Source organism: Oncorhynchus gorbuscha, linkage group LG07 (genome assembly GCF_021184085.1).
Source record: "Oncorhynchus gorbuscha isolate QuinsamMale2020 ecotype Even-year linkage group LG07, OgorEven_v1.0, whole genome shotgun sequence".
Lineage (NCBI taxonomy): Eukaryota > Metazoa > Chordata > Actinopteri > Salmoniformes > Salmonidae > Oncorhynchus > Oncorhynchus gorbuscha.
This window is the reverse complement of record NC_060179.1, coordinates 18,475,396-18,499,462: the sequence shown is the minus strand read 5'-3', so window position 1 is coordinate 18,499,462 and position 24,067 is coordinate 18,475,396. Positions and strand designations below refer to the sequence as shown.

The following is a 24,067-nucleotide window of genomic DNA, read 5'->3' as shown; positions in this document are numbered from 1 at the left end:
GTCCCCAGCTTCAGATTCAGGCTAGCAGTTGTGCCAGCAATGCAAGCAAACAGGGAGACTTTTCCACTCAAGGCACATGAAAAATACAAACATTGTAAGTGACATACAGTAGCTGAGAATGTGTTTCCTAAACACAGTGGACGGTCTGTGCACAATTTCATATATTACCAAGGATACACAGGGCCGGACTACCACATTTGGGGCACAGAGGCACTGACCTGATTTTTTTGTGTTGACATGTTTTTCAGTTTTATAGCTAATGCTATTGTAGATATTTTGTCAAGATAAAATGTTGTAGTTTTAAAGTTAATTTCCTGCAAATCTATGCTATTTGCTATGGGTCAGAGATAAAAATGTGCTGTTTTATAGCTCATCTAATGCTATTGTTCACATTTTGCCATGAGACTGAGAGAAAATGTTGCAGTTTTTAAGATAATTTCCTGCTATTCTACACATTTTGCCATCATATGCTATCTGGGGGGCCCCCGACCTCCAGGTGGTCCCCATCCAAATCAAATCAAATCAAACCACATTTTATTTGTCACATACACATGGTTAGCAGATGTTAATGCGAGTGTAGCGAAATGCTTGTGCTTAATAACCAACGAGTAATCTAGCTAACAATTCCAAAACTACTACCTTATACACATAAGTGTAAAGGGATAAAGAATATGTACATAAAGATATATGAATGAGTGATGGTACAGAGCGGCATAGGCAAGATGCAGTAGATGGTATTGAGTACAGTATATACATATGAGATGAGTATGTAAACAAAGTGGCATAGTTTAAAGTGGCTAGTGATACATGTATTACATAAAGATGCAGTAGATGAAATAGAGTACAGTATATACGTATACATATGAGATAAATAATGTAGGGTATGTAAACATTATATTAAGTAGCATTGTTTAAAGTGGGTAGTGATATATTTTACATCAATTCCCATCAATTCCCATTATTAAAGTGGCTGGAGTTGAGTCAGTATGTTGGCAGCAGCCACTCAATGTTAGTGGTGGCTGTTTAGCAGTCTGATGGCCTTGAGATAGAAGCTGTTTTTCAGTCTCTCGGTCCCAGCTTTGATGCACCTGTACTGACCTCGCCTTCTGGATGATAGCGGGGTGAACAGGCAGTGGCTCGGGTGGTTGTTGTCCTTGATGATCTTTATGGCCTTCCTGTGACATCGGGTGGTGTAGGTGTCCTGGAGGTCAGGTAGTTTGCCCCCGGTGATGCGTTGTGCAGACCTCACTACCCTCTGGAGAGCCTTACGGTTGTGGGTGGAGCAGTTGCCGTACCAGGCGGTGATACAGCCCGACAGGATGCTCTCGATTGTGCATCTGTAGAAGTTTGTGAGTGCTTTTGGTGACAAGCCGAATTTCTTCAGCCTCCTGAGGTTGATGTGTACGCCGAGGAACTTAAAACTTACTACCCTCTCCACTACTGTTCCATCGATGTGGATAGGGGGGTGTTCCCTCTGCTGTTTCCTGAAGTCCACAATCATCTCCTTTGTTTTTTTGACGTTGAGTGTGAGGTTATTTTCCTGACACCACACTCCGAGGGACCTCACCTCCTCCCTGTAGGCCGCCTCGTCCCTGTTCGGTAATCCGGCCCTGAGGATACAGGTCAAGGTATTAACTAATGTCTCTTAATTCCATATTACAAAAGTAAAACCAAAGGTTTGTGTAGCTTCTGTATTAAATGGTAATCTGCTACATTTGTCAACACCCAAGCTGTGGTGTAAAAACTGTGAATACCATATTATATTTCATTAACAGAGCATTACAACTTTTAATGAACTGCAGTAGTATAGTAATAGCTTATGTAATAAATAATATGTACATGTTTATTCATACCCATCAACTGTTATTAGTAAACTCAGCAAAAAAAGAAACGTCCTCTCACTGTCAACGGCGTTTATTTTCAGCAAACTTAACATGTGTAAATATTTGTACGAACTTAACAAGATTCAACTACTGAGACATCAATAACTGAACAAGTTCCACAGACATATGACTAACAGAAATTGAATAATGTGTCCCTGAACAAAGGGGGGGTCAAAATGAAAAGTAACAGTCAGTATCTGGTGTGGCCACCAGCTGCATTAAGTACTGCAGTGCATCTCCTCCTCATGGACTGCACCAGATTTGACAGTTCTTGCTGTGAGATGTTACCCCACTCTTCCACCAAGGCACCTGCCTTACAACAGGCCTACAAGCCCTCAGTCCAGCCTGTCTCAGCCTATTGCGGACAGTCTGAGCACTGACGCAGGGATTGTGCATTCCTGGTGTAACTCGGGCAGTTGTGGTTGCCATCCTGTACCTGTCCCGCAGGTGTGATGTTCGGCTGTACCGATCAGGTGCAGGTGTTGTTACACGTGGTCTGCCACTGCCAGGATGATCAGCTGTCCGTCCTGTCTTCCTGTAGAGCTGTCTTAGGCGTCTCACAGTATGGATATTGCAATGAAATGCCCTGGTCACATCTGCATCTCCTTGCAGCATGCCTAAGGCACGTTCATGCAGATGAGCAGGGGCCCTGGGCATCTTTCATTTGGTGTTTTTCAGAGTCAGCAGAAAGGCCTCTTTAGTGTCCTACGTTTTCATAACTGTGACCTTAATTGCCTACCGTCTGTAAGCTGTTAGTGTCTTAACGACTGTTCCACGGGTGCATGTTCATTAATTGTTTATGGTTCATTGAACAAGCATGGGAAACAGTGTTTAAACCCTTTACAATGAAGATCTGTGAAGTTATTTGGATTTTTACAAATTATCTTTGAAAGAAAGAATCCGGAAAAAGGGACATTTCTTTTTTTTTGCTGAGTTTATTAGTGGTGAGTAATTCATACATGTTCTGTGGCAATAATAGCTCAACATTACTTTCCTATCAGTTTCCTCAGTCTTGATCACACATGTGCATTGTGCACTGACTAGACTACTGACCCTTCAGGGACATTAGACATTAAAGAAATGCAGCATACTGTAAGTACTGTATACAACAGCATGGTCAAATCTACTCAAAGACCACTCTGCAATAGAATTTCTAATAAAAATCCAAAGAAAATGCAAATACCATTTATTGATTGTTGACTCAATTGGCCTACAAGAACAGCTGTTTCCATCCTGATAATTTGTTATCGTTCTGTTTTGGTCATCAATCCCAGAGAGAAGAAAAGTCAGGGGTTCTGCTCTGAGGAGGTGCCTGTCCATCCTGTACCAATATGTCCAGTCCCGCTGTAAATTGAATATAACTTTTAAGGCTTAATGAAGCATTTATAACCCCTATATGGCCTGCTTTAGAAATCATACATAAGGCACCACTCATTATTGCCAGTCACACCACACCTCAAAATAATTATTTTTATATGAGTAAAATAAGATATGCAACATCCATATGCATTTGCTTCACATACAAAAATATACATATTAATTTGAACAAATACAGGGGAAAAAATTCAGGTGCATCAGGACTAGCTTTTACAGTTGTAAGAAAATACAGTAAACTGTCACTTTAAAGTCAAACTGACAACCCTAGTTATGTTATCGTGTCAAATTAGGGGGCTTGATTGGTGTCACAGTTTTGCCACAGGCCTAACTAACACACCTGACTCCAATAATCACCTAACCAAGAATGCAATTTGATTAATCAGCTGTGTTTGCTGGGGATGGAGAAAAAGTGTGACACCAATCAGGCCCCGAGGACTGGAGTTGTCCACCTCTGCGAGATCAAGTGAAGTCTCACTACAGCAGAGAGGAAGAGGAAGAGAGAGACACAACTCCATCCAGCAGGTGGTGGGGTTTTTTCCGCTCACAAAGCATGTAGTCAAGGTCAATGAAAAAGTGTCGAATTTTGTCAACAAAAAAATGTATGGCTTATTTGCTATGTGAGGTTTATTTGATCAAATACAAGTTTTGTAACGCTTAAGTTGTTATGAGTGTACTGATATAAGTAGGACACGTGACATCCCGGCAACTTTGAGAAAGAACACCTTATATTGGAGTTGTATCGAGATGGCTATGCATATTCATGGCATGAGGCTAGTAGCATAGCATCTCGCTCCATTGAATACAGGCGGTCGACATCTACAACCCTCATCAAATATATATATTTTTTTACAATAACTAGATGTATTCAGCAATCCAAATAAAGAATAGGTGGGAGCTAGACAGCCCGCCATGCCTCTTTGTGGATAACTCCTCCCATTGTTAGGGCGGAGAGACTTACCTTGTCAGTATATCCATAATCTCTGACTAAAGTGAAAGTGAAGTAAACTGAAAGGACAGGTTTGACAATGTCATTGAATCAAAGACTTGCATTTCACTCGCAGTTGAACAAATGTACTTAAAACTGAGTATTTTGTATTTATTTTAATTTACTTTTATTGTACTAGGTAAGTTGACTGAGAACACATTCTCATTTACAGCAACGACCTGGGGAATAGTTGCAGGGGAGAGGGGGGGGGGGGTCAATGAGCCAATTGGAAGAGTATTGGCATACTAGGCGAAAACAAAATAATACGCAGGGACCAGTGGCGGTCGGTGTTGTTTAATATGAGGGAGGACGATTATATTATTTGTTAGCATGGCCTTGTTTCTACTACAGCATGACTGTCATTCATATTCCATTCACCCAGTTCAATGTAACATCGATAGGTTTAGGCTACTACATGATACTCAAATTATCCCTATACCCATCATGAGGTTGCTACAATCTAGCCTATAAATCAAAGTTTACAACGTAGGTGCACACAGATCGAGATAAATATTTGAAGTGACAGACGTTGACACATGGACAGAAAGTGACACATCCAATACCGCCTTGCACGCTCTTGCCTGCACCTAGCTGATATAAGGCGTAATCATTAGTCCAACAGTTGCAAATGAGAACTTCTATTGGACAAATTCAGGTAGGTTAATCAAGGTTTCGTAACTTTTGCAACAGAATCGGCATAATGAATACATCAGCCATATACAAACAGCTCGTTGTATTCCTTCTCGCATCTACACTTTGTCATCCTCTCACCTTTTTCCTTCGCTTGTGGACTTCAACGCAGAACACATCAGCTGTCTGTGACCAGGCAAAAAAAACTTTCCAAGCCAAACCTTCATAAAATAACTGCTACACACAGCCTACATCGTTGTTAACATATTAGATAAAGTAACATTGTCGTCAATAAAGCTAATAGAACTGACGCGTTAGTTAACCCGCTACAATCATGCAGTACAGTGTACAGTCAGTAAGCAATTTAGCAGTGAATAAATTAGTAGATCCCAAAGCTTACCTTGACTTGGAAGAGTTCCTGTGTTTGATAGTCATAGGCAGGTGTGAGCCGGGTGTTTGAGCCGAGTGTTTGAGTTGGCTATACTAGCTCTATGGATTTGGTAAGTAAGTGAAAGTGAAACTAAATGACGAAATATAGCTAGCCCTCTCTCTCTCTCTCGCTCTTGCTCCTCCTTCAAGAATGCACTAATTTGTTCAAAACTGTTAAACTGTTGTCTTTCTATCTCTTTGAGTCAACTACTCACCACATTTTATGCACTGCAGTGCTAGCTAGCTTATGCTTTCAGTGCTATATTCATTCCACAGGAGGCTGCTGAGGGGAGAACGGCTCATAATAATGGCCGGGAACTGAGCAAATGGAATGGCATCAAACACCTGCAAACTGTGTGATGCATTTGATACCATTCCACCTATTCCACTCCAGTCATTACCACAAGCCCGTTCTCCCCAATTAAGGTGCCACCAACCTCCTGTTATTCATTTTCTGATCCTTTGATTTGGTGGACAACATGTCAGTTCATGCTGCAAGAGCTCCGATAGGTCGGAGGATGTCCTCCGAAAGTTGTCATAATTACTGTGTAAGTCTATGGAGGGGGGTGAAAACCATGAGCCTCCTATGTTTGTATTGAAGTTAATGTACCCAGAGGAGGACGGAAGCTAGCTGTCCTCCGTCTAAATCATGGTGCTACCCTACAGAGTGCTGTTGAGGCTAATGTATACCTTCATTGCAAAACAATGTTTTTTAATAAATTATTTGGTGACGTGAATATATTTTGTATAGTTTTATCTAAAAAAGGATTACTTTATAAATGTTTCACTATTTTTATTTTTATGACATTCACTGAGGAGGATGGTCCTCTCCTTCCTCTTCTGAGGAGCATCAACTGGGGAGGACAGATAAAGTTTCACTACAGTTGTGCTCCAATGCTCCAACCTCCTAACATTTCCTTTCTGAAGATAACTTTGACAATCTGCATCAGCTCATGCTGTCAACAATGTAACACTGATTCTGGCTCTTGCAGTCTTTACAAAAGTGGTATGATCGTCGGTGCCAGGCGGGCCAATTCCAGTATCTCAGAATCGTCTCATCTCCTGGGCTTTTCACGCACGACAGTGTCCAGAGTTTACCCAGAATGCTGCGACAAATATAAAACCTCCAGTCAGTGGCAGTTCTTCGGGTGGAAATAGCTAATTGATGAGAGAGCAAGCTGACAGGCGTGCCTCAAACAGGCAAACAATGGTGCAGAACAACAGTGGTGTGCAGAATGGCATCTCAGAACGCACAACTCGTTGGTCCTCTCGTTGGTCCTCTCGTTGGTCCTCTCGTTGGTCCTTGTCACGACACCGGCTTCCACTCCTATCAACTAAATCAAGTGGAAGTGGGCATGCGCTCACCAACACTGGACAATTGAGGAGTGGAAAAACATGGTGTGTGGAATGTTTTCCTGTCACACATTAGGTCCCTTGATACCAATTGAGCAACGTTTGAACGCCACACCTTGTAGAATCCATGCCCCAAATAATTCAGGCTATTCTGGAGGCAAAGAGGGGACCTGGGACTAGATGGGTGTACCTAATAAACTGGCCACTGAGTGTACAGCTGCATGACATGAGCCATCCTACCGCTCTCTTCCAGCTTGGATAGAAAGTTGCTGTGTGTAAAACCAGTCTATTAATACCAAATAATAGAGTTAGTCCACCCTCAAAACACTAGCTTACTACAACCACACAACTCACCAGTATGAACGAAAAATAACTGTTTTTTTTGTTCAAGCCCTCAAGAACGTTTGTTTTGTAAATATGATCATCTGTTTGCATCTGCCAATTTATTGGCTGTCCAGTATCCAGACAACCTGTCCCCAGAGCTTCCTATATAGTTATCCTCTTTCTGTAACGTGTTGAGACCGGCAATTATGGAGAATGAGAAGCTCAATTAAAGATGTGAAGCACCACCTTCTGCTCAGTTTCCATGATGTTGCTATGGAAATCAAGCTGTTTTTACCATCCCTGAAACTGTCGATTCTGGGGAAAGATTGTTTTCTAAACTTAAACTAATAAAGAACTACATAAGAAGCATTAGGCTCGGCCTGATATGGGCTTTTGGACACCTGAGTAAGCTTCACTCATTGCACTGTCCGACGTAGCCTTGACCATGGCATTTGTTTGCCTATATCACCCTTTACCTTTCAATCAGTTTAATGTGTTCTTTGTCAAGACCTGGGGCACTTTTTCCAGTCACATTCCTAAAACCCAAGAAACAACCACTTAGCTTTCTAGTACATATGGAAATTAAAGTGGTTTATGAATGAATGACTTTCGCCTCTGATAGATTATTTATTTTACTTTTAGAAAGCAGAGAATGAGAAGAGACTTCTGGGAAATCAGACAGAGTTTATGGAAATGGTCAGAGTACTGTGCATCATGATCGAACCATTCCACTTTAGAGCTCTTAAAGTATGCTTCATTCACCATACATGTGTAGCACCCATCTTTTCACTATTTATTTGTTATTTATGTCTTATAATCAGAAACATATATGTGGTTTATGTGACTAATAGCCAAGTCTGCCTGTTATAGAATGCTGAGCAAGATCGTCATTTGAAGTGGCAGGACTGAAAATCATCATTGAATTTCACAAACTTGACACTATGAAATAAATACCTTGCAGAAAACAAGGCTTTGGAAGTGGGAGGGATATTTGTCATGCAGGTGAATGAGGACCCAAAAGCGACTTGGCGAAAACAGAGTCTTTAATCCAGTAAAGTAATTCTACAAACATAAGACATAATTCCACTCGTAATGACGAGAACAGACTGGAGACTCGATCAAGAACTGCAGGTTGCCTCGGGAAGGCACTTGAACCTAGCAGAACTGCAGGTTGCCTCGGGAAGGCACTTGAACCTAGCAGACTCAGAGAAACACGGGAACAGGAGAACACAGACACAGCACGGACACAGCACGGTGAACAATAGACAAGGATCCGAAAGAAATAGGGAAATCAGAAAAGATAAGGAACAGGTGTGGGAAGACTAAATGATTGATTAGGGGAATAGGAACAGCTGGGAGCAGGAACGGAACGATTAAAAAGACCAGCAGGGGGAAAATGAACAGAGGGAAAAGCAAAATGACAAGACAATCTAAGACAAAACATGACAATATTATTATTTATTTTTTCAGATAACGACTCCAAATAACCTACCTGACCGCTCAGAGGCATCCGCATGGTCCTAAAGCACAACCCCTTTTTGTATCACAATCCAATGATAAAACTGGAATGCAATTTCACAATGTAGGGGGAATATGTCCCCCCACGTCCCCGGTGAAAGTTGCACCCCTGCATAATTGTATCCATGGATAATTGTCTTTTCTCATTTGCTCAATAAAAATACACATGGAAAGCGCAATAATATAAATTCTGGATAATGATACGGTGGTCCTTGGATATCAGCTGTAACTACTGATATTTCCTCACTCCTACTAATTGTCTAACTCTGATTTTGGTCTACTAAACGTCACTTTTGGCCATAGGCCATAAACAAGTTCTGACCGATGGACTCCCCCCATGTCTTTCAGGTTCAGTCTTCATTTGTTTCACTGTGGTTCATGGATTCTATCACGTCTGCATGTGACACCTGAATGTCGTGGAAGAGCTGGTCATCTGTACCACTGCAGCTCAAAAAGAACCCATTTGGACAAAGGGTCATGAGTTGACCACCGCCACCATTTTGTGTTTGATAAAAGTCAATCACTATAGGACCAAACAACCACTGACCAATGACATGAAAAGCTGGCAGAGAATATGCTTGGATGTGTATTGACATTGACATTTCTAGTTTGAAGACCAAATCAAAATCAAATCAAATCAAATCAAATTTTATTTGTCACATACACATGGTTAGCAGATGTTAATGCGAGTGTAGCGAAATGCTTGTGCTTCTAGTTCCGACAATGCAGTGATAACCAACAAGTAATCTAACTAACAATTCCAAAACTACAGTCTTATACACAGTGTAAGGGGATAAGGAATATGTACATAAGGATATATGAATGAGTGATGGTACAGAGCAGCATACAGTAGATGGTATCGAGTACAGTATATACATATGAGATGAGTGTGTAGACAAAGTAAACAAAGTGGCATAGTTAAAGTGGCTAGTGATACATGTGTTACATAAGGATGCAGTCGAGGTTGTAGAGTACAGTATATACATATGTATATGAGATGAATAATGTAGGGTAAGTAACATTATATAAGGTAGCATTGTTTAAAGTGGCTAGTGATATATTTACATCATTTCCCATCAATTCCCATTATTAAAATGGCTGGAGTTGGGTCAGTGTCAATGACAGTGTGTTGGCAGCAGCCACTCAATGTTAGTGGTGGCTATTTAACAGTCTGATGGCCTTGAGATAGAAGCTGTTTTTCAGTCTCTCGGTCCCAGCTTTGATGCACCTGTACTGACCTCGCCTTCTGGATGATAGCGGGGTGAACAGGCAGTCTTTGATGTCCTTGATGATCTTTATGGCCTTCCTGTAACAACGGGTGGTGTAGGTGTCCAGAAACATAATGGTTTATGTGACCCAAGAATCTGCCTGTTAGGAGCAAGATCGTAGTTTGCCCCAGTGATGCTGTGCAGTCCTCACTACCAAACTCTGGAGAGCCTACGGTGAGGGCGGAATAAATACCCGCCAGGATGCTCTCGCATCTGTAAAGTTTGTGAGTGCTTTTGGTGACAAGGCTTTCCTGAGGTTGAATAGTGCTGGAGGCTGTCATGTGATGATTATTTGTCTTTGTGTATGCAGAACTTAAACTAGCTACCCTCTCCACTACTGTTCCATCGATGTGGAACCCTCTGCTGTTTCCTGAAGTCCACAATCATCTCCTTAGTTTTGTTGACGTTGAGTGTGAGGTTATTTTCCTGACACCACACTCCAAGGGCCCTCACCTCCTCCCTGTAGGCCGTCTCGTCGTTGTTGGTAATCAAGCCTACCACTGTTGTGTCGTCCGCAAACTTGATGATTGAGTTGGAGGCGTGCGTGGCCACGCAGTCGTGGGTGAACACGGAGTACAGGAGAGGGCTCAGAACGCACCCTTTGGGGCCCCGTGTTGAGGATCAGCGGGGAGGAGATGTTGTTGCCTACCCTCACCACCTGGGGGCGGCCCGTCAGGAAGTCCAGTACCCAGTTGCACAGGGCGGGGTCGAGACCCAGGGTCTCGAGCTTGATGACGAGCTTGGAGGGTACTATGGTGTTGAATGCCGAGCTGTAGTCGATGAACAGCATTCTCACATAGGTATTCCTCTTGTCCAGGTGGGTTAGGGCAGTGTGCAGTGTGGTTGAGATTGCATCGTCTGTGGACCTATTTGGGCGGTAAGCAAATTGGAGTGGGTCTAGGGTGTCAGGTAGGGTGGAGGTGATATGGTCCTTGACTATGATGACGGAAGTGAGTGCTTTTCTCATTTGCTTTCTTGGGAACAGGAACAATGGTGGCCCTCTTGAAGCATGTGGGAACAGCAGACTGGTATAGGGATTGATTGAATATGTCCGTGGACACCGGCCAGCTGGTCTGCGCATGCTCGGAGGGCGGTGGGGATGCCGGTGGGCCTGCAGCCTTGCGGATTTAAATGTCTTAATCACCTCGGCTGCAGTGAAGGAGAGACTGCATGTTTCCGTTGCAGGCCGTGTCAGTGGCACTGTATTGTCCTCAAAGCGGGCAAAAAGTTATTTAGTCTGCCTGGGAGCAAGACATCCTGGTCCGTGACTGGGCTGGATTTCATCTTGTAGTCCGTGATTGACTGTAGACCCTGCCACATGCCTCTTGTGTCTGAGCCATTGAATTGAGATTCCACTTTGTCTCTGTACTGACGCTTAGCTTGTTTGATAGCCTTACGGAGGGAATAGCTGCACTGTTTGTATTCAGTCATGTTGCCAGACACCTTGCCCTGATTAAAAGCAGTGGTTCAGCTTTCAGTTTCACGCGAATGCTGCCATCAATCCACGGTTTCTGGTTAGGGAATGTTTTTATCACTATGGGAACGACATCTTGACACGTTCTAATGAACTCGCACAAATCAGCGTATTCTGGTATTCCCATCTGACGTGTCCCAGTCCACGTGATGGAAGCAGTCTTGGAGTGTAGCAGCTTGGTCTGACCAGCGTTGGACAGACCTCCGTGGGAGCCTCTTGTTTTAATTTCTGCCTGTAGGCATCAGCAAAATGGAGTCGTGGTCAGCTTTTCCGATGGGGCAGGGCCTTATATGCGTCGCGGAAGTTAGAGTAACAGTGATCCAAGGTTTTACCACCCCTGGTTGCGCAATCGATATGCTGATAAAATTTAGGGAGTCTTGTTTTCAGATTGGCTTTGTTAAAATCCCCAGCTACAATGAATGCAGCCTCCGGATAAATGTTTTCCAGTTTGCAAAGAGTTAAATAAAGTTCGTTCAGAGCCATCGATGTGTCTGCTTGGGGGGGGATATATACGGCTGTGATTATAATCGAAGAGAATTCTCTTGGAAGATAATGCAGTCTACATTTGATTGTGAGGAATTCTAAATCAGGTGAACAGAAGGATTTGAGTTCCTGTATGTTTCCTTCATCACACCATGTCCCGTTAGTCATGAGACCAAACCATGAAATTGGGAAAGCTGCACTGTCCAACTATCTCCTGTATTTATAATTTGCCTGGTGTCTTTTCATATTACAGAGTACCCTACAAAATGAATGAAATGTCATTTATAATAGGATGTGACAACAGATATTAACATATTGCAATTTATGTTAATGCTTTCCTTTCATTCAGAAAGAAACCTGTGTATTTTGTGTTTGAGTATGCTGTAGAAATCCATTGATATATTTGCAATGCTGTCCAAAGTGTGCATTTACGGCTATGTATTCACAGTAAATAAACTTGATATGATGCAGCTCCATATTCTAACTCAGTTGTTTTAAATACTAGGGGAGTTTGGTGAGTCATTGAACACACATTCAATTTCTGTACAGTCCAATGGATGTGTATAATGACAAGATATTGCAAAACTGTTTGAAGGACAGCATCACTTAAGTACTACTTAAGTATATAAAATGTAATTTTGCCTATATCAGATTTGTTTAAAAAGAAAAAAATATTTACTATCCCGAAGGAATAATAATCTTTGCACACGGGGCCTTTATTGTGAAATGTGACGGAAACAACCCGGAAGTTATTTCCTGTCGTCCTACTCGTGTGTTTACACGCGTCTACACCCGTAAGCTTAGCCTGTCAGATATAATTTGTTATCTGAATTATTGACGAATACTTTATTCTGGTGGTCATGTCTTTATGAGAAAACTTGCATGCAGTACTGTCTATGCCTGGGTTACCTCTCTAAAATATTTAATTTGACATCACGTTGGGTCATCATTTACGAGCTAGCTAGCACGCAGCTAGCTAGCTTGATGTACAGTAGCATGTATCGACACATACATTAATAATACACAGATACCCAGCAGAAATTCCATGTTCTGTTGTAGCAGCATTATTTCTTGCTACATTTCAACGAAGTGCATCCGGTGATGGTCCTTGGGATGATATGTTAATTCCACTAGTTATTTTCTATTCCTAGATGTTACAATGACGGATGCATTCAGCACCAACAGTGAACTGGTTCTTCAGCGCGTGCTGGACGTAACAGCAGAGAAGGATGTTCACTGTGGGAATCTAGATGAGCATTATCAGATCAAGGCGACATGCCATTTCATCAATGATCATCAGTTCAAAAAGGTATGAGGGTTCAACAACGCAGTTGTGTGTGTGTGTGTGTGTGTCTGTAAAAATTGTGAATCATTTGTGCTTTAGGTTGCCTTGCAATTTCCAGATGAGGTGCTGGTTGATTCAATAGCAATTGCTGCAGAGATTGAGAAGGGAACCAATGCAAAACTATTCATCCTTGGAGACACGTCCTATGGCAGGTAGGAAAACATTGTTGTGTTATTATCAAAAACATGAAAGTGATAGAAAATGTAAACTTATTTAATTATTTCTTATTGACTGAGACTAGTGCATTTTGGGGTTTGGGGTCAGCCAGAATGTTCTGGAGTGGGTGTACAGCAGCTTGGTGGAGCGCATCGTCACGTTCAATATGACAGTCTAGTATGGTATTCTGACTGTGAGGAGCAATATGAAACTGTCCAGAATAGTAAACACAGCCATCAAAGTAATTGGTCGACCACAGGCACATTTGAGCATTCTGTTCCACAAGGCAACCAAAAGGAAGACACTGGCTGTCGTTGGCTACCCCTCCCACCCACTACACCCTCAGTTCAAGATGCTTCCCTCTGGCCGGCGCTTCAGAATGCCCATGGCCAAGAAGAACGTGTTCTAAAATTAATTTGTTGGATGCAAAGTAAATTGTATCGGTATATGTACTTGTCTATCTAATGCAGTTGGGACAATGGTCGTTTGTGAGTGAATATATTAATATCCTCTATGTTGTTAGTGTATGCAGCATGATGGATTGACTGGTTTAAATGTGTCTGATGTGAGAATGTATGTGTTTGATTATTTTAATGGAAGGTAATGCCAAAGAAAAACGTCCATCCGGGATGGATAATTAGTTTTATTCTGTTCTATTTGCAAGCATTATTTTGGCCATTATTTGTTTTATCATTTGACATTCGTCACCATAACCTTATTGTCAATACTCTTGATATTTCCAGTTGTTGTGTAGATGAAGTTGCAGCAGAGCATGTGGGCGCAGACTGCATCGTACACTACGGAAGGGCTTGTCTCAGCCCATCCAGCAGACTCCCTCTGATGTACGTCTTTGAGAGGAAACCTGTGGTCCTGGAGACGTGTGTCTCCTCCTTCAGAGAGCTATACCCCAACAGACAGAGTCACGTCATCCTCTTGTACGATGTCAACTATGATCACATTAATGGTAAGCCTTTCAGCTTCACACAATGATGTATGTCCCTTTTGTCCCATTGTGTGAATGTTTTTTAAGGCGGGTAACTTTTAGTTTGATATCCTTACAAAGGAATGTGAGCGATTTATACTTTTTCCTCAGGTTGATTTGCGACATAGTTTTAGAAATATATTAAAACGAAATATGCGTTTCAATGTATTTTAGCAACTTACTTAATACTGGTTTATAGCATGATAATGTCTCTCCTCAGACGATCTTCTGGCGCTGCTGTCCTCTGAGTATCCGAACATTTCCGCCTCAACCCTTCACGTGGACGGAGAACTTTGCTACAGTCACGGAGAAACACATGGACAACACAATGTCAGCAGTTCTCAGTGTCAAAACGGTGATAAAGTCGTTCAACAGTTCGGAAGGCAGTTTGTCTTGAAATCTGGACAGACCATTGAGGACTACAGTGTGTTTTTTATCGGCCATGAAGGTGCAACCATGACAAACTTCATGATGACTTGGAACCGCTGCTCTTTCTGCTCTTTTGACCCTGCAACAATGACAGGTCGGACTGAGTCGATCAGTATCAACAAAGCTTTGATGAAGCGATATTACGCAATAGAGAGGGCAAAGGATGCCAGTGTGGTGGGCATTCTTGTGGGTACACTTGGCGTGGCAAACTACCTCACCATCATCGAACAGCTGAAAGAAACCATCCACAGAGCAGGGAAAAAGAGCTACATGTTTGCCATGGGGAAACTGAATGTGGCCAAACTGGCTAACTTTCTTGAGATTGACATTTATGTACTGATCGCATGTCCTGAGAACTCTCTGTTGGACTCCAGTGAGTTCTACAAACCGGTCGTGACCCCCTTTGAAATGGAGGTGGCCTGCAACAAGAAAAGGGAATGGTCAGGAGAGTACGTCACAGACTTCCGCGATCTGCTTCCAGGTAGGATCTGATTGACATTGATTTGTTCCTGAATTAAAGTTTTGTGAGCAAGAATAGACCTGGTGTTTTACCCTGGTCCCAGATCTGTTTATGTCATCAAGACAGGAGTTGGCAAGACCGTACAAACAGCTCTGGGACCAGGCCATAGGTATCAAGACTAATAGTAAAGCCTGTTGTAGGTGGATCTAAGCATGTGGCCTTGGCGAACCCTGACGATGTCGAGGACGGCGATGAGACTGATGTCTCCCTCATCACCGGAGCTTTACGAATGACCCGCTTCTCGTCCAGTGAGCCAGTGTCTTCCTCACACGACTCCTCACTCGTCCTACGGAACCAGGCGCTCACTGTGGCCAATGCTAACACAGCTGGTACGATATATCGGAAGAACAAACATAAATGTATATCTAAAAACAGGCAAAATTCACAGAATCGTGACAGGCTCCGTTGGGTTGGGTTGGGGTTTAAACTCTACTCTGGGATTGCAAGACCATTAATAAAGATGCTGTTGAGTGGTAACTTTTCTTGAGTTACAATTTTCATAATTTCCTCATCCGTTTGTTTTAGCCACGTTCCTGGCGGGTCGTAGCTGGCAGGGACTGGAGCAGAAACTGGGAGAAACACCGGTGGTGAAAGCATTAGAGGGAAGGAAAGGCATTGCCATTGCCTACGAAGAGGAGCCGACGATTGACAGGGACCATTGATCATGAAAGCACTCATCACATCTAGATTATTAGTCCATTGCAAATGTTTTACATATATCAATCAATATATTATGTTGCGTCATAGCTCAACATTTTCCCATTTAAGTTATCAATCTTCTGACAAAAATTAAGGCTTTACCAGCTATATCAGGTGCATTATATTCGCGTGAGTCACGACAACATAGACTTTAAAAAACATTTCTTTACTTCTACACTGAAGTGTGGAGGGAGAACTGAAAATCATATACCTTTTTGTTATATTGATGCTTTTTCTGAAGCATACGTATATAAATGTTTATAGATCAGTTGCGTCTGGAAAAAGTAAATGCCCGTCAAGAAATATGCAGCTAGTGTAGCAGTGCTTTGAATGTCATGAATATCACAGTATAACAGAAGTTGAACTGTTTTTTGAATGTAACAGATAGAATGTTGAAAATGTGAGACCACATGCTTGGACTTAAATGTACTCATCACTGTTGTGAATACGCATAATTATTATTATTTATTCAACAACTTTTTGCTCTGTGTACTGTAAATCACAAATGAGATATACAAAAGAGATATATTCAAGTTGTCTGATTTTTATATTTTCATTCAAATCATTATAGGCGATATATAGGTAATTTATAGGCTATTTAGAACAGTCATAGTTTAAATTAATTGTGCTCTGTAGACGTATACCAAAGGTCTTAAAACTGGAGCTCAGAATAGTCTATGGCTATATAACCAATGTTTAATTTGTTTAACAATGACATAAGAAAATAACTTAGCAGAACTACATTTTTCCTGAGGAAACTTCATTTCTGGTGTCCGATACATACACATAACAAATAATTAAAAACATACTACTGCATTACATTCAAATACGTAGAAAACCAGGGCGTGCTTGATTTGTGCCTGCCAAAACAGTTAAAACTTCATACTTTAACAATAACATCACATAAATCAGTAAATATCAGCCTAGTGAAGAAAAGTCCTTGTTTAGGTAGACTTTTCTGACCTAAATGTCTTCCCTCAATGTAAATGTAGAAATCTGACTTTGTGTTTATGCTTCTGTATGTTTTTCTTTGATGGTTGGTTGACAGTATCCAGAACAAAGACAAAGTAGAAATAACAAATCCCACAATTTCCGACAGTCATTGTTCCTTAGACTTTTGTTCTGGTCATATTATTTATCTTTCATGGGAACTTCTTCCACAAAGGATGCTGGGAATATGCCAATCTTCCCGTTGCACTGTCCCTCAAACCAGTCTTCATTGACTGAAAAGAAAGTAATGAAAATGGAACTTCTGTATTTTAAGACAACAGTAGGTTATAGCTCTTCCAGGATATCATCTAATAACAGAATAATTAACACTGACAACAGATTTCTGCATTGTTGAAATGGTGCCCTGCATGAGAGAAATTAGCTCACCTTTGGAGAGAAGTAAGATGGTATCTCCTTGATGAAACTCGAGGTCCTCTGGAGTTGAAGACTCGTAGGAATGAAGGGCCATCAGTTGATTCTGGCTTTGCAGCTGCTCACTCATACCCTGTAGTGTAGATTACATGAAATAAGGGAAACAAGTACCTGAACTTGTCAGTCAAGTTTTATATCCCATACACTCATTTTCTAGGAGTTGACTATTACATTTGTAACTTAAAAGTCTACGTATCAAACAACTTATGACATTATATACTGTTCGACCACATTACCTCTTTGAGATCACACCACAGTGTTAGACGACCATTGTGGACACAGCTCCAAACATCTTCCATCCTCGTGTCCTCATCAATCACTATTTTACCAGAATCTAAGTGGGCATAGCTTGAGAAACAACACAAAATCCCTGAGCTTGGTTTTGTAACAGTAATGAATGTTGAATTAAAGTTTTGAAGCTAATGTTTAAACAGTGCCATACCTCAAGGTGATTGCCATGGCAGGAAGGCCCAGTTTGTTACTGATTTTCTCCAGAGTTGTTGTGTAGGGAAGTCCAGGCACCATGCACATTGTTATGGTGTATGTGAAGTGCACTTTCACTACACACAGTGATGACTCTTCAAACTGGCAAGACTAGGAAATTAAATACATGTACAATTATATTTTAAATGTGTACACGTAGAGTACTGAAGAACAATTGGTATCTACATTGGATATTACATACTGTACATTTTTTAATGTATTTAAATCTACTTTATATAATTCTCATACCTCCGTTTCTGTGTCCCCAATGCTCTGATTTTCAGCAGCCAAAGCTGTTACAATAATACCCCCCAAAAAGTAAAGTTATTTGTTGCATAGCAAATAATTAAAATGTTAACTATACAACTTCCATTCTGTATTTTTACATAACAGATCTTTACCAGATTTTATTTGAGGTCTTTTCAGTGGTTCTCGTCTAGGTGGAGCTGGGATGTCATCCTTGTCTGTCCCATCCTACAAGAAAGCAATCAACCCACGTAGGAGGAATCAATTAACATAGCAATTGAAGGGTAGGCTTTATTTACCAGAATTTTGGGGATTGCAACTTTTAAAAGGATTTTCAATTTGTTATAGCTCAGCATTGACACACACAGGTGTTAGAGTCAATGTCATCTTGTGATGAGGAAAAAACACAAAATAGATGGTAGAAATGTACCTGATCTTGCTTAGATGATAAGGTTATTTCCAAACGCTCCAGGAAATGATAAGGAACGAGTCCCCTCTAAAAATGTGAAGGTTAAATGAATTCACTGAACACATAGTATATATATTTTTCAATCAAGTGTCTATCAGCATAATGAGAACAATAGATGCACATTTTTAATTCAAGCATTTTTTCAATGTAATAACTAATCGTACTCTTTCATTGAAGATGACAGATGCCCAGTTGTCTTCTCCGCTGTTCAGCACAAAGACGATATTGCCAGGCACCACAGCTAACTCATCACTTGTCTCAGGGACAAACTCAAAGAGGACAGTGTGAGGCTCGCCCTCCTCCAGTGCCCTGTGGGGGACGACAGATATCCTTCATTGATATCCGACACTGTTTCTTCATGCTAACGTTTTAGCATTTTTGGCACAGATGCCATTCAAGCCATGGGACCAATATTAGCATTTTCCACGCATAATTTTAAAAAAAAATGTATAAGTGACTTTGTTGAGCTTTCCAATCAATTTAAAATGATTTGGACATGATGCGCAATGACATGAATGGGATTTGTGCCACAAATGCTAAAATGTTAGCATGTGGAAACAATACTAGGGAAACTAAACCAAAGCATGGATTGCCATCATACCTCGTCCATAGACTGCTTACAGGGTAAGAAAACTAATTTGCAATTTGGGTGAACTATTCCTTTAAACTCTGGCAATCACAACAAACAAGGGCTCAATTCAATCTGTAGAGCTGCGCTATAGCGCGATATAAATTTAAAGGCAATGTTCCCGAGTTAACATCGACTCCATTCATGGTATATGTCGTCTCAATTGGAAATTAGCCTAACTTTACATTTAAATCGCAATATAACACTGAACTTCCGTGATACGGATTGAATCGAGCCCTAAGTGTCAAACCAGCCCAACAGTCTCTGCTAGAACTAACATCAAGAGCACATTAATTTTACCTCAGAACTTCAGGCACCTTTGGTCTGGTAGGAACCTCTTCAACCTATTCTCACCATAAAAAATAGCACATCCCATTACACTGAATATTCCTCAATTAATTTTTCAATTTTAATTGTTGATAGTTTGTATTTTAATTGTTGTTCGTTTAAAAAAATGGTTTATCATTTTCATTTTATCATATCAAATCATATGTTACTTCACCTGTGGCTGTAACGGAGCAAAGCCAGAGAAATCATCTTGAAAGACGATGGAAGAAACAACCTGAGGACAGAGAATAAAACAGGTTCAACATGAAACAATACTTTATGAAATGCCTACTAATAAAGTGCCAAATAGCTATCCTAAAGAAAAACCCAAGGCTATTCCCAATAAATGTAAATTGCACATTTCAATCCAAGTAATTGACATGCATTTTATATCCACATCTACAAAGTTGCAACATTTTGCCTGTTTAAGATAAGGTGCCTATAGAAATTCTACACCCCCTTGAACTTTTTTCACATTTTGTTGCATTACAAAGTGGGATTGAAGTGTATTTCATTGTACTTTTTGGTCAAAGTGAAAAGGAAATTCTGCAAAATTGTACAAATTAATAAAAATCTAAAAATTTAAATATAGTCGTAACTATTCACACCCTTTGTTAAGGCAATCATATATTAGTTCAGAACTAAAATTTAGTTTTAAAAAAATCACACAAGTAATTTTTTTATTTTTTTATTTCACCTTTATTTAACCAGGTAGGCCAGTTGAGAACAAGTTCTCATTTACAACTGCGACCTGGCCAAGATAAAGCAAAGCAGTGCGACACAAACAACAACACAGAGTTACACATGGAATAAACAAACGTACAGTCAACACAATAGAATACATCTATATACAGTGTGTGCAAATTAGGTAGGATAAGGGAGGTAAGGCAATAAATAGGCCCTAGTGGCGAGGTAATTACAATTTAGCAATTAACACTGGAGTGATAGATGTACAGAAGATGAATGTGCAAGTAGAGATACTGGGGTGCAAAGAAGCACAAAAAATAAATAACAATATGGGGATGAGGTAGTTGGATGGTCTATTTACAGATGGGCTATGTACAGGTGCAATGATTTGTGAGCTACTCTGACAGCTGATGCTTAAAGTTAGTGAGGGAGATATGAGTCTCCAGCTTCAGTGATTTTTGCAATTCGTTCCAGTCATTGGCAACAGAGAACTGTAAGGAAAGGTGGCCAAAGGAGGAATTGGCTTTGGGGGTGACCAGTGAGATATACCTGCTGGAGCGCGTATTACGGGTGGATGCTGCTATGGTGAGCTGAGATAAGGTGGGGCTTTACCTAGCAAAGACTTGTAGATGACCTAGATGATACTTATCTAATGAAGGTATGTTAGTGGTTCTAGATTTTTATTAATCTTTATAAACAATATAGAGTTTTTCTTCTACTTTGACATTACAAAGTATTTTGTGTAGATTGTTGATGAAAAATAACAACTAAATCCATTTTAATCCCACTTTGTAATATAATAAAATGTGAAGAAATCCAAGGGGGGTGTTGACTTTCTATAGGCACTGTATGTTTTATTTTGAGAGAGAGATGAAATGGATACCTTGGCTTTGCCCAGGTAGTCCTTCTTCTCCAGTTCAGCCACGAAGTTCTTGTTTGGCTTGAACAGAACTTTCGCTGGGACCTCAACTGGCTCAAACACCTTCTTCTTCTAAAGGAGTAACAGAGGATTTACAAAGGATCACCAACTTTGTTGAACAATCAGACACAGTGAAAATGCATAATAACTGATACACTTTTCACACTACTGAACCGGGCTGCCTGGCTTGGTTACTCATCCACTATAGTTGCTGAAATGAACAGTGTAAAAAAGAACAATCCAATCCAGCACAGTATGGTTTTGGGTCGACATGATAATGTGAAAAGGCGTAAAGGGCCACTCACCAGGATGCTCTCCAGACCTCTGTCAATGTGGCTGAGTTTGACCTCAGTCCTGAGGTTCAAAGCAGTCAGGATGGTCTCTTTGGCTTTCTCCCACTGACCCAGCTGAGCATGGGCCAGCGCCATGTTGTGCAGTACCTGTGGGAGTGATACCAGTCAGAAAAAGTGTTGTTGTTGTATTAAAACTACAGCTATACAGCACTTCTCCCCCAGGTTTCAAAGTGCTGTATATTGAAACACCCACCTATGCACTGCAGCTATTGTTCTCAGCGTTTACATACTGTGATGTTGGAACAGGTTGCTGCGCAGACACTAAAATACACATAAAATATTCAACATCCAATTATTGTTACACTGCGAAGAATTCCATCATATCTTTATCTGGACTCACCTCACAAGCATATAATTTGTATCTCAGACCAAGAGGTTTGTAGTCAATCAGCTGGTTCCCCCTCAACTCCCTGAAGGCATGTTGAAAATCAGCTAAAGACTCCTCATACCTGCAGGCAAAATGAAGAGAAATCCATACTTAGAAAAAAGGCTTCCAAAAGGGTTATTTGGCTGTCCCCATAGGATAACCCTTTTGGTTCAAGGTAGAACCCTTTTTGTTCTAGGTAGAACTATTTCTGGTTTCATGTAGAACCCTTTTTACCTTGAACCAAAAATGGTTCTCCAAAGGGTTCTCTTTTGGGGATAGCCAAATAACCCTTTTAGGTTCTAGATATAACTTGTTTTTTCTAAAAGTGTATGTTTGTGAATTGATTATTCATTTTAACATACCATTTGAAGGTATGGGATTATTTTTTAAATGTGTTATTATAATCACATCCCATCCCTAATATGATAGATTTATCTTGCCTCTCTTTTTTGTAGAATGTCAATGCCCTTTGAAAGAATGCAACAGCCAAGTGTCCATCCTTTCCGATACTGCCATCGAAAGCCTGCGTGATATTCAGAAGAAACTCACTGACTTCCTCCCAATGAAATAGTAGGCTACCACAAGTATTGTGTACTATAACGGCACTTCCCCTTTTTCTGTGACTTGCATTTTTGGGAAAATAACATGTCATTACAATGTAATAGTAACTATTAACCTTAATTGCAGTCTGATTTCTTCAGTAAAACAGGGAAAGAGAGGATTGTCTTTCAAGAATGATGAAAGTTGGTAACAACTGCCATACCTTTTCAGCTGCATCTAGGTTCTTATTAATCAAATGTAGACAGCCAACGTTGAAAAAGATTTTGGAGTTCTTTTCCTGGATGTCCAGAAATGTTCCAAGGGAAGCAGCAGAGTCCCCCCGTTCGAAACAGGCCACTGCCTCATCCCACTGTTTTAGAATATTCACAAATGACATTGTTCCAAATCAGGGAAATGAGCAACAGTGATCTGGAGAGATAAGAACAGTGGAACCACTCTTCGTAGATTGACACATTTCTCACAAGGAGGTAGGCAGGAAGTGTGATGATGACAAATTGATTTTTTTTCCCACCAGTTCATGGTGTTGGCTACAACATGGCTAAAGATAGTATTTGAAATAAACATGTGTTTGGTGTCTATGTAAAACTGCTCTGGGCTCTGAACACATTTTTCATTACTTAATTTAGCCCTACTTAACTAGGCAATTCAGTTAAGTTCAAATTCTTATTTACAATGACGGCCTACCGAAAGGCAAAAGACCTGTGGAGCAGCCACAACTGTCTGTAAGAGTGTCCATGATTGTGTCTTTGAATGAAGAGATGGAGATAAAACTGTTCAGTTTGAGTGTTTTTTGTAGCTTGTTCCAGTCACTTGCCGCTTCAAACTGAAAAGAGGAGCGACCCAGGGATATGTGTGCTTTGGGGACCATTATCAGAATGTGACTGGCAGAACGGGTGTTGTATGCGGAGGATGAGGGCTGCAGTAGGCATCTCAGATAGGGGGAGTAAGGCCTAAGAGGGATTTATAAATAAGCATCAAACAGTGGGTTGCGACGGGTATACAGAGCTGACCAGTTTACAGAGGAGTATAGAGTGCAGTGATGTGTCCTATAAGGACCATTGGTGGCAAATCTGATGGCTAAATGGTAAAGAACATCTAGCTGCTCGAGAGCACCCTTACCTGCCAATCTATAAATTACATCTCCGTACTCTAGCATGGGTTAGTTTGGCAGCTGGGGTGAAAGAGGAGCGATTACGGTAGAGGAAACCAAGTCTAGATTTAACCTTAGCCAGCAGCTTTGATATGTGCTGCGAGAAGGACAGTGTACCGTCTAGCCATACTCCCAAGTACTTGTATGAGGTGACTACCTCAAGCTCTAAACCCTCAGAGGTAGTAATCACACCAGTGGGGAGAGGGGCATTCTTCTTACCAAACCACATTACCTTTGTTTAAGAGGTGTTCAGAACAAGGTTAAAGGCAGAGAAAGCTTGTTGAACACTAAGAAAGCTTTGTTGTAGAGCATTTAACACAAAAACCCAGGGAGGGGCCAGCTGAGTATAAGACTGTGTCATCTGCATATAAATGGATTAGAGAGCTTCCTACTGCCTGAGCTATGATGTTGATGTAAATTGAGAAGAGCGTGGTGCCTAGGATCGAGCCTTGGTGTACTCCCTTGGTGACAGGCAGAGGCTGAGACAGCAGATGTTCTGACTTTATACACTGCACTCTTTGAGAGAGTTAGTTAGCAAACCAGGACAAAGACCCCTCAGAGACACCAATACTCCCTGCCGGCCGACAAGAATGGAATGGT

The 24,067-nt window shown here is 41.0% G+C and overlaps 2 protein-coding genes and 1 long non-coding RNA gene across 4 annotated transcripts; 1 reads left to right on the top strand and 2 right to left on the bottom strand.

The window, feature by feature from the left end:
- Window positions 1–1,465: 1,465 nt before the first annotated feature.
- On the bottom strand, window positions 1,466–5,482 carry LOC124039141. Its single transcript, XR_006839514.1, has 3 exons — window positions 5,276–5,482; window positions 3,067–3,227; window positions 1,466–1,610 (listed from the first exon to the last, which is right to left on the bottom strand). It is a non-coding gene; the product is annotated as an uncharacterized LOC124039141 (long non-coding RNA).
- A 6,978-nt stretch (window positions 5,483–12,460) lies between these two features.
- On the top strand, window positions 12,461–16,379 carry dph2 (diphthamide biosynthesis 2). The gene is made up of 7 exons (XM_046355733.1): window positions 12,461–12,518; window positions 12,876–13,033; window positions 13,109–13,221; window positions 13,969–14,189; window positions 14,428–15,117; window positions 15,297–15,485; window positions 15,682–16,379. Exons 2-7 carry the CDS (start codon window positions 12,884–12,886, stop codon window positions 15,816–15,818), a joined length of 1,500 nt encoding a protein of 499 aa, XP_046211689.1. The 5' UTR covers window positions 12,461–12,518; window positions 12,876–12,883; the 3' UTR covers window positions 15,819–16,379.
- Window positions 16,302–22,771, bottom strand: LOC124039591 (neutrophil cytosol factor 2-like). Of its 2 annotated transcripts, XM_046355731.1 has the most exons (15): window positions 22,520–22,771; window positions 22,197–22,279; window positions 21,730–21,838; window positions 21,342–21,476; window positions 21,001–21,108; window positions 19,606–19,665; window positions 19,404–19,447; window positions 18,640–18,784; window positions 18,437–18,502; window positions 18,162–18,234; window positions 18,010–18,053; window positions 17,720–17,871; window positions 17,514–17,625; window positions 17,233–17,350; window positions 16,302–17,078 (listed from the first exon to the last, which is right to left on the bottom strand). In XM_046355731.1, the coding sequence occupies exons 1-15, from the start codon at window positions 22,691–22,693 to the stop codon at window positions 16,987–16,989; spliced, it is 1,515 nt and encodes a 504-aa protein (XP_046211687.1). In that variant the 5' UTR covers window positions 22,694–22,771; the 3' UTR covers window positions 16,302–16,986. The 2 variants fall into 2 exon arrangements, with proteins under 2 accessions (XP_046211687.1, XP_046211688.1); XM_046355732.1 differs by lacking the exon at window positions 22,197–22,279 and having other exon boundaries at window positions 22,520–22,672.
- Between the last annotated feature and the right edge of the window lie 1,296 nt (window positions 22,772–24,067).